The sequence below is a fragment of the Melanostigma gelatinosum genome, assembly GCF_949748355.1.
Source record: "Melanostigma gelatinosum genome assembly, chromosome: 13".
Lineage (NCBI taxonomy): Eukaryota > Metazoa > Chordata > Actinopteri > Perciformes > Zoarcidae > Melanostigma > Melanostigma gelatinosum.
In genome coordinates, this window is record NC_136646.1 from 14,682,465 (window position 1) to 14,697,203 (window position 14,739).

The window sequence follows — 14,739 nt, forward strand, 5'->3', positions numbered from 1 at the left end:
TTGGGCAGTTATAGAAAACCAAACTGTTCACATATAATAGCAAAAAGAACCCGCCTTTTATTTCTTAGTAATAACAGTCACACCTTCATCCAAATGTGGACTGCATCCAAATCAAACAGGAATAACTTGTAACATGCCATTCACTTGGGTCATTGAGGTTGTTTAAAGCAACATTAAGCTCTATATGTAAGTGAGGAGCTGCAGGGGTTACCACCTAACCCCAAAGCCAGTGGCTTTGTAAACTTCTTTAAACCTTTTATTGTTGGTGATTCATTTAAGGATTATTTCAGTGAAACTTCTCTTCATTTAGATGCTAAAGCTGCCCTTCTCTCACCCCCACAAGCATCAAGCCTCATTTTCATCTAAATAAGAATCGATCTTTCCCGCTGTGCACCGTCCTCCCTTACTCACAACTCTCACGGTCACAACCCCACTTGTCTTCTCTGTGCATGTCCCTGTGCTCTCCAGTCACTCCCTTGCATACAATCACAAGGAAAATACTCCATGTTGGCGAGACCACAACTGCAAAGCACAGAAAGTCATATTTATTGTTGTCAATTGGGCAAGAAGGGGTATTCTGGTGCAATCAGCAGAGAAACAATAAGTATGAACATTAATGAGTGAATGGGTCCAAGAGATAGGAGTGATTGCGAACAAAGCTTTGACTGACTGGTACAATGTCAAAGCTTCGTTCTGCATCAGTGACCCAGCCAAATGCAAGAGATGGGGGTGAGTCACTATGGGGGAGGGGCCTCCTCCTGAATGGTCAGGGGACACCACTGAAGTGAAATAGATGCAGCATCAGAAGAGAGTACATGTGCTGAAGATGAGCACGTAAAAAAAAGACAGTATACATAAACCAGACTATAGGCATATTGTATAATATTCCTTCTGTATTCAACAATCTTTAAAAGTTAATGCTTTCCAGTTGTCCATTTTAATTGAAAAATGGCAGATTTCTTCACAGGTATACTTTTTTTGAAAATAACACTAAATGTCACTACATTTAAAGACAAATTCAGTTTGGTTTCCAGAACTGTCATTATATATATATTGACTTGTTCAGTCTATTTTATGAATGACCGATTGTTTTGCAGGTTTCTGCAACATTTGTCTGTTCCTTTGTCCCCAACAGCTGGCAGTCAGGTCTTAACAGTTTTAGGTTTTAACAGGTAGGAATACACCTAATTAAGGCCTAACAGAAAAAGCCACCCTGGACATTTGCCAAGCCTCTCATAATATAGTATAGCCAGCTACTGCCACCTGCTGGTCAAACACGTGTATTACCCGAACTAACTGTTACCAGTCCGGCTTCAGATGAAGTTGTTTTATTTGACACAGAACATATGCAATTAGAGCATACGTTATCCAATAACAGGTGACAAAAAATGACTGAGCAAGAAATCATATGTTCCAAAATCACATAACAGTAAAATTACCCAAAAAAGTATGCATTTGAGTATCATAAACCAGTCATAAAAAGTCATGGTCCATTAGATGATGGACTGCAGGCGCTTGCCTCCTGCCAGAGGGACTATGTAGTTGCAGAGGATAGCGGTGCTGCAATGAAGTTCCTGATGACGTCAGCTGAAAGATCCGGGAATCTTGCCTCTGCCGCTGTTAGAAACAAATGTAACCAGATTAAATGTCAAATTGCCACACATTTGTTTATTCTATTTAATTATATTTAAATAAAGTCATTACCCAAACGGCCACTAGTCTCTTTCACCAATAGCTGCGACTGCTCCTTGATGGACAGAAGCTCTCTAACCATCTTCCCCTGAATGTCCATCTGCACACAAAAAGGCAGAACTCGTTACATAACATGTTAAAGTACATCAAACAAAAATACAGTACAGCTGTTAATTGTTTTTCCAACAGGTCTGATGTCTTCATATTTCAGGGGTAGTCAGTTCTTAAAGTCCTTGAAAAGATGCTATTTTAGATTAATAAATATTCAAAACATCATTACTAATTAAGGGTACATTAATTTAAATTAAGGAAATAGTGCATTCTTGAAGAACTCGGCACCTTTAAAGCATTGAACATGTTGCTGCAATCAAAGTACAGGTGTTTTTTTTAAAGTACTGATAAAATTATATGCATTTCCCACATACAATCGCCGCCATAGTGTGAAGCATGGGCTGTTGTCTACAGAGGAGGCCGTGGTAGTCGGGTTTACTCTGTATAAAGCGGTGCTGTGAGGACCGGGCCACAGCTGTAGAGTCCAACGATACGCCTCCTTTCTGGCCCTGCTCCACTTTCCTGCAAACGAACACAGAGCACATGATTGATACACAGCCGAGAGGATGATAGTGGCTCTTGATACAGTATTCCTCAATGACGGCACACGCGTTCACCTTTCCAATTCCTCCGCTTTACTCCGGTGTTTGTTCAACAGCTCCTCCCAAGAGTCACTTTCAGCCTGGAGCCTAAAACCCAACACAGGCCAGTAAACTAAAGAACCTCACGTGGAAGGTGTTTTTAAGTTTGAATGTATGTTTTGCATGAATACTTTGGATGTGTTATCGTGATATTAACAACAACTTGCCTATTGATGCCTTTCTGGACCTTTTCCATTGCTTTTTGCACTACAGGATCACTAGAACAGAAAGAACAATAGAGGCACACACCCAGTATAAATTATTAACTTGCAGGTTAAAACTAAATCTATATAATGCATGCAGAGCATTGAATATATAGAACATCTACAATACCTGGCTGCTATAGAAGGGAGTTGATGAGCCCCTGGTTCATCGCATATGCTTTTGGCCAGACAGCCCCAGTCTTTCTGCATGTGCTCAACTGCTCCGAGGAAGACAGAGAACATAGACGAAGAAATAACTTCAGGTAAAATACAGAGCTCCGTGAAATATGTACAGAATGCAGTAGTACAAGGCACGTACCTTGTTTATGAAAAGACTCCATTGAGGTGTGCGGCACGGACTGCAGCGACCTTTGAGTTCTTTCTATTGCCAGCTAAAGACAAAGCAGAGGTGATTAGACAAGAGTCATTCGTTTTGGTTCATGAGGACTACAGCAGGGAAGTACTTGTGAATAAAATCATAACATCGGATACATCTCTAAGTTGTGAATCTTGTATTTTTTCCCTTAGTTGCAATCCAATAAGTATGTCTATTTTATATTTCAGTGATTCTGTAACAGAGGGCATCATGTATCTGTTGAACAACCACTGGTCAGTTTCGTGAAAAGACGATATTCATCTCAAACAGTCAATACCAGAGACCCTTTATTAACCCTGTCACACACTCACCTTCATTGAAGCCTCCATCAATTTCTCAAGTCTCTCTTGCTGTGGTAACGATGCACTTATGCTCCGGCACAAAACTACAACAGACACATAAATAGGGATTTATATTGCAAAACAAGCAACAACAAAAGACAAAACCCAATGACATTTGATTCCTGATTATAAAGGTTCAATAAAACCAGGAACCTCACCCTGATATGGGTTGGGGAGGGCAGGGAGAGAGCGTTGGGTGATAGTGGCTCTCCTCCAGGACTTCCTCGGTGCAGTGGGGCTGACTTTGGGACTTGAGGGTTTCTCCTTGTTGTCTGTCTGCATCTCTAGTTTGTCTGTTTCTGACTGTCCTTCCTCTTGATATGGAGACTGTGTGCTGGTCGGTGGGAACACGGTACGGGGAGATTTGTTTGGGGGAGGCGTGCTGGGGCTTGTGGAGGAGCATCTTTTCTTTGTCTGTTTCACTGAGTCCACCTTGATACAATTGAAGAGAGACTCACATGTATCATGAGTAGTTCATGGGTTTATTAGCATTAATTAGCTGGCTTAAAATGTCAGTTAAAACCTCTTACCTCATTCTGGGTAACGATGGGGTCATCAGCAACGGCGACACTTCCGCAACTGCAAGAACATTGTTGTGAATTTAAAAGCCAACGTTGACGTAACGCTACCTAAATAAAATTAAACATTTTAAGTAAAATCGGTTGTCGCACCGGTGAAAGAAAAAAGGATACAAACCTTTCTTGTGCTTCTTCCGAATGTTTTTCCGCCATTTTTTCTTTCAAATAGTTTTTCTCCACAGCGCGCGCCCAACAAGCCAACCCCCTCTCAGCTAAGCACCATGGGAAATGTAGTGTGCTTGTAAGACAAGCGACAGCAAACACGGTATAACTGTCGAGGCAAATGTCATCTGTAGTCCCTTTGTTTTAATAAAAAATGTTTCCAGTTTTATTTGCAATAGATAATTAATTGTGCTTAGAATATGGATTAAAACACTTTCAATCGTGTTTATGCTTCCTGGGAAACAAATGAAAGAAACCCTCCGTGAGATGATCTGTACAACTTTATGTGACTGTCACCCATGAGGAGTTGCACGATTATCCACAGATGTTTTTGGTGTGTAGATCATTTGACTTTACAAAAGTTACAGGGCTTTTGTATGGCAAAAGAGAGCAGCTTATCAGTATATGCATAGAAACATAAAAGTTTAATTTTAAGATTTTATCAATTAAAGATTGTAAAGTGGAAAATACTGTGAGTATGATATATAATTTAATATATTTTAAATACTAAAATGAATTGAGGAAACCAAAATGCAGGCTGCAATTACAGTTGTTTCTGTATGTGGCCTTGAGGGGTGGATGAAGTCATTAATCAAGTCCTGGAAACCCCCACAGACCAGGTTAAGAGCAAGTGTTGACCTACTGGTTGAAAGAGACCATCCTGGCGCCAATCCTCTTTGCAGGCATTGGTTGGATTTCGGATATCTAGCTGAACAGTTCATCAGCTGGTTCTTCAGAGTTCTTGTGTTTTGGCCTCCAGAGTTTAAGACCCTGTGCTCAACAGCGTATAGCCTCATTTCACGGCATTTTCCAACCGCTGGCTATTTGCCTTAGTTTTTCTGAAATAGATCTGCAGAGTGCAGCTCAGTCATGAATACTACCTAACATGGCTCTTCTCTCACACTTTTTTCAGTTTTTCAGTTATCATTTCAGTGCAATGCAACTGTGTGCAATATCTACTAACAAAACAAGTAAAAGTAAATCATAATTCTAATAATATAACTTTAAAATGAAAAGAAAAAAAGGTTACTTTTAGCCAAGCATAAATCTCCCTATTTTCTATTTTTGAACTGCAAATCTGTGTCACACTTTAAACTGTATGTATATATTTTTGTTTATTATTATAATTATTAACAGCTCCAAAGTTCTTGAATGCTTGATGCAATCTATGATTTACAATGCAATGGACTGGATTTCTAGTCAGAAATATTCTATTTTTGGTGGGAAAGTAATTTGTTTAAGATGCTAGTTTAAGTAAGTTAATATCAAAGATAAACAGCAAACAGTTATCTATGGTTGATGGTCTTTCTTTGTGCAGTTACACTATACTCTCATACCTTGATTGTTCTTTACTTACCTACTCGTGTGAACAGGATAGTTCATGACCAGCTGCACATGCTCATCCTGTCCATGTGCAGACGCATCAGTACTTGTACTTGACAAAACACTTGGCAGACTTCATCATTTGTTATCTGTAAGTCTTTATAAGTCTGTTAGAGATGTTTTTCACTTTTTACAAAAATCAAGGAGAGGAATCAAAAAAATCAAAAACACTTTTGCAATTCTCTTGGAGAATTGCCCTTCCTGTGTTCCAGCATGTTTCACTCTGGCTGGCACACAGTCTCGCACTCCACTCAATACTGCTGTCTTCATGGCCTCGTGTCGCAGCGGGGAGGGACAGATGAGGAAAGAGGGAGAAATGTCGAAAAAAAAAAAAAAAGAGTTGGAGAATGGAAGAAAAGAGCTGGTGAAAATGCAGAAGCACAGATGGTTAAGGAGGGGCAGAGCAGGGCGAACGAAGGGATGCACGGAACTGCACGCCATGACTGTCTCGGCTGTCTTGTGTAAGTCACAACAGCTTTAGTTCTCCTCCTCCTCCTCCTCCTCCTATCCCTTTACAGTTTGGTTGGTAAGGGCAGTGGTCACTGTTGGCACTGAGTTCAAGAAGGCAGCCTGAGAGCTCCTTTGCCCAGCAGGAACTGCAAGACACGATCCACCAGCAGCGCGGCGACAAAGTCCACAACCAGAACCTGGGCGATGATTAATTTGAACTGCAAGGAAGTAAAAAAAAAAGTAAGCAGGTAGAAGACGTAGATAATTATCACAAGGCGACTTCAACAAAAATGATTCATGGTAAAAATGACATCAGCTCACCTCAGTTGGAATATCTACAAGAGAAAACTGTTCGTTGAATTCTGGCGAGGAACCAGAAAGAAGTCCCACAATCGCCAAACCCGACAGAGCGATACTCCATAGTAGCGGCCGATTCTCGGTGAGAGACTCCATGAAGGGGTGACCCTTTTGGACGCAACAAGGCATGCTGTGAGTTTATATATATAAAGAACGCAGAGACAAAGAACACTCATGGTGTAAAGAATAAGTACCTTGTAGTTAATGGCAAAGGTGGCCATCTGCATGGCCATGGACATTATATACACGGTGCTGTTAATGAGACTGGGTTCAAACTCTTTGTATAGATCGGCAAACTGGTCCGCTCTGCAAAAGACAACGGAAAATATGTTATTATAATGTATTGATGTCAGATTATGAATGTAAATATTGAACTTTCTCTCTCTCTCGGTCTGACAGTGATTTACCTGGGCGGACTTCTGGTTTGTGCCTCTTTGTAAAGATACACCAGACTACAGAAGTGAACAGCGAACTGTAGCAGCACAGTCAACACTGTGTAAAGATTGAAGATGTTTGGTAAGGGCCGCTCTCGAGACAACGTTTTCAGTGGCTGTGCAAACAGAGGTAAAAAAAGATATTTCATAAATTAGTTTTTCAGCAAAAACAGTAGACATTCAGTAAAGACTGCCTTGCTAGGAGAACGATCAACCGAAAGCACGTCATATAAATTGTCACCTTTGATCTAGAGATGAAGAGGAAGCATCCGGCCAGGAGCAGGCCCTGCAGGGTCGCCTGGAAATCGCTGAACTTGACCCCCTCGAGGTAGAGTACAGACTGGCTGTAGGCCAGCACCAGGGCATTGAGAGCGAGGATCTTGAACATCTGGAGCGTTGTCACCAGAGTGCAACGGCCTTGCTTTATTACATGGCAGACTGGGGGGGGGGGTAATAGTAAAGAGTTTCAGAGGTGCGGGGCAGCTTCATGTTCAGGTCTTTGCCAACTGTGTCAATAGCTGAAATCATAAACATGTGCTACTCACTGCACTGTATGGAGGAGAGCTTGGAGGTGAAAGGTGCAGCGATGGAGGCATCACCCAGTTTCACTACTTGTATCTGATCCTCTTCAAGTTCCCGTAAGACTTGACTGATTCTCTCCTGTTACAGAATAAACCCGGATGTTTAGACCTGTGCACTAAAACTTGAGAACTATGACAAAACTTGACACTATGAGAACCAGGAAGGAGGCCCTTTCATGAAGATACACACCTTTTGCGCTGCAAGCTGCTCTTCTCTCTGGGTCATCGCTCTCTGCCTGGCTGCCCGAGAGCTCAGTTTGCCTCCTGAACCGACAGGTGGTAAAGGTCTGGACTCGGCTGCGGGCGCCTCCTTTTCTCTCCCCCGTTTCTTTCTTTCAGGCATGCGCTCGGGGGCGTTGGCTAAAAGAGCGACACCTGAGGAAAAAAAAATGATCATCACTACACACTGTTGGGGTCATTCACAGGGAGGGACACGTGCTTTCAGTCTTGGTGGTTGATGAATCGTACCTATGTGGGCGTGTTTGAGAGCTCCAACATCATTGGTGCCATCACCGCACATCAGTGTCACATAACCCAGCCCCTTTAGACTGGTGATGACGAATTCCTGAAACAAAACAACACTTAAAGTTCACCCTTAGACATTTTGACATTGTTCCGTAACGTACCATCAATCTGTCATCCTGAAAATACTGTTGTTTAGTAGAATACTGAGACTGCCATTCGGCTAAACCTCTGCTTTGTCTGTGATGAATATCACTGTACCATTGGTGAACAAAGAAGCCTTTGATTAAACCCACACCATCTGACACTGACTATTGATGCTTGAGAGAGCTCAACACTTTCTGCCATCCAACTCCATTGTGGCTGTGATTTATAAACCTCAATGTCTGTACCTATGTTGGTTTTTGGGACCTACCTTCTGTTTTGGACTGACACGAGCAAACACTTGAATGTGAGGCAAGAGGGCGTGGAGAAGTTGGGTGTCACAGGTCAGTCTGGCTAGCCCCTCCCCTGTTACACACAAGTCAAACTGACTGATAAATGTGGAAACGGAGGGAGGGGGCAGTGGTACATGCACGCTGCCGTCAATGGACTCCCACTGCCACTCACCTGGAAAACAAAACGACATTAGAGGTAAGTGATTGTGTACTTTGGCTATGTCCTTGGTCACAACACCACCTGCGAATAGATTACTACGAGAATGTTCGTGCCCTTTAGCTACAACCTCTTTTACAGACATCGTGCTCCAATGACAAATGAGTAATGCATGTAATTCTGTAAAGTGATGACTTGTCTTTACCCTGACCCGGGCCCGTCTGTAATACAAGTGTGTGTTCTTTCTGGATGAAGTGGAGCTCTCTTGCTACATGGCAGGCCGTTAGAGGGTTGTCGCCTGTGATCATCACCACCTGGAAGCAAAGGGAGAGGATTGATCTCTCTTTAAACTATGCCGTTTGAGTCCGTGTGCACAATTGTGTCTCGTCAGCGTATTTACATGATGAGATGCCTCCTGGATCTCTCTGATGACGGCCTTGCTGTCAGTCTTGAGGGGGCAGGACACGACCATGAACCCAGCGAAATGCAGGTCACACTCCAGCGCATCGCGACTCATCTCCCGGACCTAAAAAACAGATCCATCTCAGTTTGTAACTAACTCTATTCCCATCAGGCCAGACTACTCAGACAATATTTGATAGTTTTGAGTAAAATGAAATAAGAACCTGCTGATGACTGAGGTGTCCTATCTCTTTGTAACCCAAGGCCAGCACTCTAGCGCCTTCCCGAGACATTTCCTTGTGGACTTCGTCATAATTCGCCGTACATTCTGAAAACTATGATCACGGACACATTAGGGAAAAATCAATTAGGCTAGACGAGAGCATGTATGTATTAAGGACATATGTACCATTCCTCTGAGTGTCTCTGGAGCTCCCTTGACAGTTGAGACGTAGCAGAGTTCAGTGGAGCCGAGTTTCTCGTACGAGGCCAACACCGACATCCTCTTCAGAGCGCTGGCAAAGTGGAAACGCTGGTGGATCTTAAGTCCCTGGGTTTTGATGCCTCGTGAGAACACCTTCTCATCTGGTCGAAGTGACGAAAGTCAATGAGACACACACACACACACACACACACTAAAGTATTGTGCTATTGAGAGCAAAGCTACCAAAACACTACCATCTACATGAAAAAGCAATGCATTTGAAGAACAGCTTCACTTGTAGATGAACCGGTCAAATTACACCACCAAGCTGAACACAGCAGGTTTAGTGCAAAGAAAACAAATTCACATTTGTGACTGTAAGTAGCACAACACAAACATGAGCATACACATGCTCTCTCACACACCGGCCACTGCCCTGCACTGTGCATTTAGTGGAAGTCATTTCCTGTTACCTTTAGTGAGGGTCCAGTCAGCCGCAGTCAGCATGGCCTTCTCCAGTGGATCTCCGACCAGCTGTCCATCATCCAGAGTGACCAGTGAGTGACAGGTGGCCACCACCCGATGCGTCTCAACCGGGATCTCAGACACAGGCATCACCTCCTTTCCCTCTCTGTCATAAACGCAAACACCAGCCGGTAACCTCCACTCCAAACAGTGCAAACATATAGTAACCTTGCCATCGCATAGTATACTTTGTGTGTGTGCTTCATAAATTAGGACCCTAAGAATGGTGAGCGGGGTTTACCTGAGGCCAGCTACTCCTCGTACCACGAGGCTGTCGCTGGTCAGTGTTCCTGTTTTGTCAAAACAGCAAACCTCCACCTTCCCTGCAAATGGTATCCTGAAGGGCTCTGTGCAGAATACATCTAAGCAGGGGTAGAAAAAGGAAGATTCAAATGAACCACTGCTGTTACAAGCTTTGTATTGTACGCTGCTTTGTCTGGGTTTCATAATATATATTCTACACGCATGCAAAAGGGAGCACACACACACACAGACATACAAAGTTTAGCCAGGGCGATAAGAGACGTGTTAACCGCCAGAGAAAGCTCTATGGGGAGTTCTGGTGGAACGACCGAAGTGAGGATTAACGTGCACTCCAGAAACAGCTTGTAGCGGTTCCTGCTGGGATCCTTGGTCCCTGAGGGAGGAATACAAAGCACAAAGATAGTATTTAGATACCATACTTCTGTCCTCACCTATCACTCTGACTATGATAACGTCCGTGTCCTCACCTTCTACCCACACATAAAGAGCTGCAGCAATGGCAAACACCAGGAGGAAGAGGATGAAGATGAAAGTCTCCATGTTGTTCGCCGTCACTCTCTTCACACCAAAAAGGATGGTTCGCAACAGTTTACCCTGGAGACAAGTTTGCACACACAACCGGTACACTTTCACATTTCACTCCACATGTTGTCAAAACTAGAATTAAAATGCATGATAAGAAAAAAAGACACACTAAGCGACATCCTCACCTGCGAGGTGTAGAATCCTGTTCTCAGTACGTAGGCCACGCAGCCGTTATCTACAGCTGCACATAAAGGAGAAGATTAATGAGCTTGCATCTGGATTTGATGATGAAGATTGACAATATACGCACTCTTGAGTTCGCTCATTCAACTGCCAGTATGTGTTGTTGGTAATGAAGTGAGGAATTACTGCTTACGTTTGAGTCCGGCGCTGGCCTTCAAAGGGGGGCTATGTTGGACCACTTTTGTCCCTCCGGAGATGATGTGAAGTCGAGAGTCTGTCTGAACGTCCAAGATTCGCTCTGGGTCCAAGTCCTCCACCGGCTCCTGCACACTCCATATTGTCAGCAGTAATTTTGACACCCGACAATCATAGTTTATAAACGTTGAGGCTTACATTCCTCTGCCTTCAGCTCTGTACTGTTATTATGTATAGTTTGCCTCTAACCTTCATCTGGGGCACCGACTCTCCAGTCAGCATGGCCTCGTCCACAATGCAACGGCCCCTGAGTAGCAGCACATCACACGGCACCAAGTTCTCCTGGGGCGAACGTCCTGTGACGTACAGAATACACATTTTAAACACACACACCAAGAGAGCCCATCTGATGTTTGTGGTGAGGACGTCATAGAAATGTTGATAAGACATTTACCTATTGAGACGATGTCACCAGGGACGAGCTCATCGCTTGAAATAGGTCTCCACTTCCTGTTGCGATATACCTGGCACAAAATACACCAAACTAATTAGGAATGCTTTAAATACATAGGAAATGTACTGTAGTGTAGATGATGGACATTTTATTGTACTACATTTTAAACTTGATCAAGCCTACCTGGATCATGTAGGGCTTGTTTCCCATTCGGCGGATCTCGGACATGTTCCTCATTTGCTGCTGGACCAGGGAGGCCTCGAACGCCACCAGCATGAACAGTGTGAAAACACTGTAGTACCAGTACTCGTCCAGACACCACAGCCCCACACAGAACACCTGATGGAAGGCAGTCACGATTACAAGGTCAACAACATCATCATATCTAAAGCCATTAAACAAAAGCAGTAAAGTCAATTTTTACAACAAACACACACATACGCACATACCTGGAAAACAAAAAAGGGAGCTGTGGCCCTCTCTTTGAAGAGCTCGAGGAAATCTGGCACCATCATCTCGGCACAATTGGTGCCATAGCGCTTTTCGGCAGCTCTGAGTTCGGCCTCCTCTTGATAGCCACGCCAGGACTGAAAGTTGCCCATTGGGTTGTCAATGGGAAAAGCAATCGGGAGGAAAGATTTCTTCTCTTGGTGGTCAAAAATGTAGCGGATCTTTTGAAACTCTAAAGATAAAATCCCCTCTCCATTCTCATCCTGTTGGTCAGAAAAAAAGGAAATGAAATGTAAATTAGAGAAAGAAAGAAAAATATATTTTTTCCTTGAACTTGAGAGAAGATATGTGAACTGACCTGGTCCCTCTGTAGTGCCACAAGCTCGGCTGAACCGTTGTTGGGGGTGGGTATGACCTTTGCCAGCTTAGCCTTGTTTGGATCTGGTTCCTGTGTGTACAAATGAATAGGTGACAGATTCACACTCTGTGGCATGTCATCATTACTTTTCACTGTGTGCCTCTGGAGCACCCAGAGGCACACAAATGTCCCGCTCAAATGAGACCGTATGTCCTTATATACAGCTGCTTGATAAATATATCATATATGTCATGAAACACAATTTAGTCTTTTAAATTGGTGGTACAAAGCTACGACTACCAATAAGGTTGTCTCATGAAATACTGTGGAATGCTGGTTTAAAACTTCCCCTTTGCCTTCTAATCCAATGATTATATCAATCAGCAGTCGGTCTTTAGGTTTGCATGATACATATTGCTTCTCCTGTAAAACTTACTGGAAGGAAGTTTAATGTATAAGAAAACGTACACAGACCCTGCCTATTGTCTGTATACAAGCGATATGGGAAACCTGTGGGCTCCTTTAGTAACATCAGTGGACATCCTCACTGTTATTGTTGTTATAACTTAATGTTTACCTTCGAACAAGTTAGCCAACAGTGCGCGTGCACGGACCAATAACCAGATAGCGCTGTCAGAACGTGCGCGATCCCGATAGCGGCTAGCGACAGGAGGCCTGCCTCCGGATACTCGGAGGCACCGTATACTCCTAACCACACGTACAGCCAGCCCGGGTAGAGAACAGTCAGGAACGGAAGCACCGTGCCGTGTAGTAGCCGGGGCCTGCGTCTGTACAGCGTCACCGAGCTCACCAGCTCGTCGCCGGTGCCGCTGTCATGCTGGTTGTGGTTCTCAGAGGGGGCCATTTGCAGATCACCCGGTCCCTGGATCCCGTCTGCATCCAAACTCCCCTCTTTGTTGGCGTCGTTCATTGTACTTTACTCACACCTCGGCCCCCCCTCTATCGTCCACCACCACCCCGTCGTGCTGTAGCCGGTACAAATACGTTTCTACACACGGAGCGGCGCTCGGTCGAGCTTTCAGAGCCCGTTCACTGAATCGCTGGTTCTCTGACCGTTACTTCCGCATACGTAAGCACGCAAAGGCACGCAACGGTTTGCTTGGTGGGCACCGCATGATTAAACCAGAGAAGTCAATCATTTATTATCTGCCATTCAGTTAAAATGTGTTCATGTAGGTTGAGCTCCATGTAACACGTTAATAAAGAGGATAATTTGATACAATTTCGAGTGCATTTATAATTTAACGCTTACATTAAGTAGTGTCTACCCCTTTAATAAATGCAGCGTCATCAAAGAGGAGGGGCCAGAATGAGAGATTGACACAAACCTGAACCAATACAATGAAAGAATTATTTCAGAATGTTCTATTTCCATCCAATCAGGTAGTAAGAGGTCCGTATCGTGTCGTTACCGCAGAGACATGGCTCCACATGCAGAAGCACTGGCACTATAACCTTGATTGATCAGCGTCTTCGCTTGAGACCACCTAAAAGAGCAACATGTAAGACATTTAAATATGGTTGATACCAACATTACATTAACTATGTTCTCTAGTCAAGGGAAGTAGTCGTAGACTGTAGATCCAGACTCTAAATAAAGACGTCTGCTACTTTGTGAATCAGCCTGCGTCCTCCACAAAACTATTGCTGACACACTAAGTTTGTTAGGTTGATGATCGATGGCTTATTGGACTTGTCTGTAGTCACTGACCGGTTTACATACATCTGTCACCTTTCAGGCAGGCTGCTATGGATATCACGGCAAAGTATTGCCATAAAGAAATGGAGGCATATGGGTTATGTGTGGCCTCCAACCCATCAACATGGCAGTCAAAGTGTTATGAACTGAAGATGAAGGTTGCACAGTGCACATCATCACAGTAAGGCAACATATACTTGTGCATTCCCTCCCATTCACCACAACATTTTCTACACCCACATTTTCAGGGTACATTTGTATCTAACCACTCCATATTTTTCTGCAGCCCAGTGATCCAGAAGATCAGACAGGATTGCTCTGCAGAGTTTGTAGAGTTTGAGCGCTGCCTGAGAGAAAACCAGGACAAACCTACCTCCTGCTCATTACATGTGGCTCGCTTTCTGGGGTGTGCGGAGACAGTAGACCTCAGTGCAGTGGGTAAGTCCTTGCTGGAACTGAACACACACAACTCAAGGTCCCCAAAAGACAATTGTAAACAGTCGTGAAAATAAATGAAACAAAAAAGAAATCGGAATGTGCAGATTTGTATGTCTCACTTGTCTGTTGAATGGGGGGTTACACTGAATGGATGCTGGTTATTCAGACTTGCAGCAGTTAGGTCTTGTACTATCTTAAAAAGACACATTGGTTTTCATGTCTAAACTTAAGACTAACACTGCACCATCCTTTCTTCCTGTTCCTTTTCTTTTTCCACTCATAGATCCGGTACCTCAGCCATCGTAGCATTCAGACATCTTCCATCCCCTTCAGATTACTGCTGTCTTAACAGCAGGACACATGGGCTGGCTTTGCACTTGTCCCATCCATGTTAATGTTTTCCTCTGTGTGACTTATTTTGTCTTTCTTTGACAAAGATAAATGTGAATTGCAACGGTACAACTGTGAGTTAGACAGGTTAGAATATTCAATTACT

The 14,739-nt window shown here is 43.6% G+C and overlaps 2 protein-coding genes across 2 annotated transcripts; both read right to left on the reverse strand.

Annotated features, from left to right (window-relative positions):
* Nucleotides 1-769: 769 nt before the first annotated feature.
* Nucleotides 770-4,035, reverse strand: dsn1 (DSN1 component of MIS12 kinetochore complex; the record flags this gene model as incomplete). The annotated part of the gene is made up of 11 exons (XM_079282517.1): nucleotides 770-1,617; nucleotides 1,705-1,792; nucleotides 2,118-2,265; nucleotides 2,361-2,432; nucleotides 2,552-2,602; nucleotides 2,718-2,805; nucleotides 2,907-2,979; nucleotides 3,275-3,348; nucleotides 3,463-3,736; nucleotides 3,835-3,883; nucleotides 4,001-4,035. 11 exons carry the CDS (start codon nucleotides 4,033-4,035, stop codon nucleotides 1,535-1,537), a joined length of 1,035 nt encoding a protein of 344 aa, XP_079138643.1. The 3' UTR covers nucleotides 770-1,534.
* Nucleotides 4,036-5,540: 1,505 nt separating this feature from the next.
* On the reverse strand, nucleotides 5,541-13,124 carry atp13a1 (ATPase 13A1). The gene is made up of 25 exons (XM_079281013.1): nucleotides 12,663-13,124; nucleotides 12,086-12,175; nucleotides 11,727-11,990; nucleotides 11,461-11,616; nucleotides 11,278-11,347; nucleotides 11,073-11,179; nucleotides 10,822-10,951; nucleotides 10,631-10,686; nucleotides 10,388-10,514; nucleotides 10,156-10,293; nucleotides 9,898-10,018; nucleotides 9,605-9,762; nucleotides 9,117-9,292; nucleotides 8,932-9,042; nucleotides 8,706-8,831; nucleotides 8,511-8,619; nucleotides 8,127-8,320; nucleotides 7,718-7,814; nucleotides 7,440-7,624; nucleotides 7,214-7,328; nucleotides 6,910-7,106; nucleotides 6,642-6,784; nucleotides 6,429-6,540; nucleotides 6,199-6,342; nucleotides 5,541-6,095 (listed from the first exon to the last, which is right to left on the reverse strand). Exons 1-25 carry the CDS (start codon nucleotides 13,014-13,016, stop codon nucleotides 5,985-5,987), a joined length of 3,591 nt encoding a protein of 1,196 aa, XP_079137139.1. The 5' UTR covers nucleotides 13,017-13,124; the 3' UTR covers nucleotides 5,541-5,984.
* Between the last annotated feature and the right edge of the window lie 1,615 nt (nucleotides 13,125-14,739).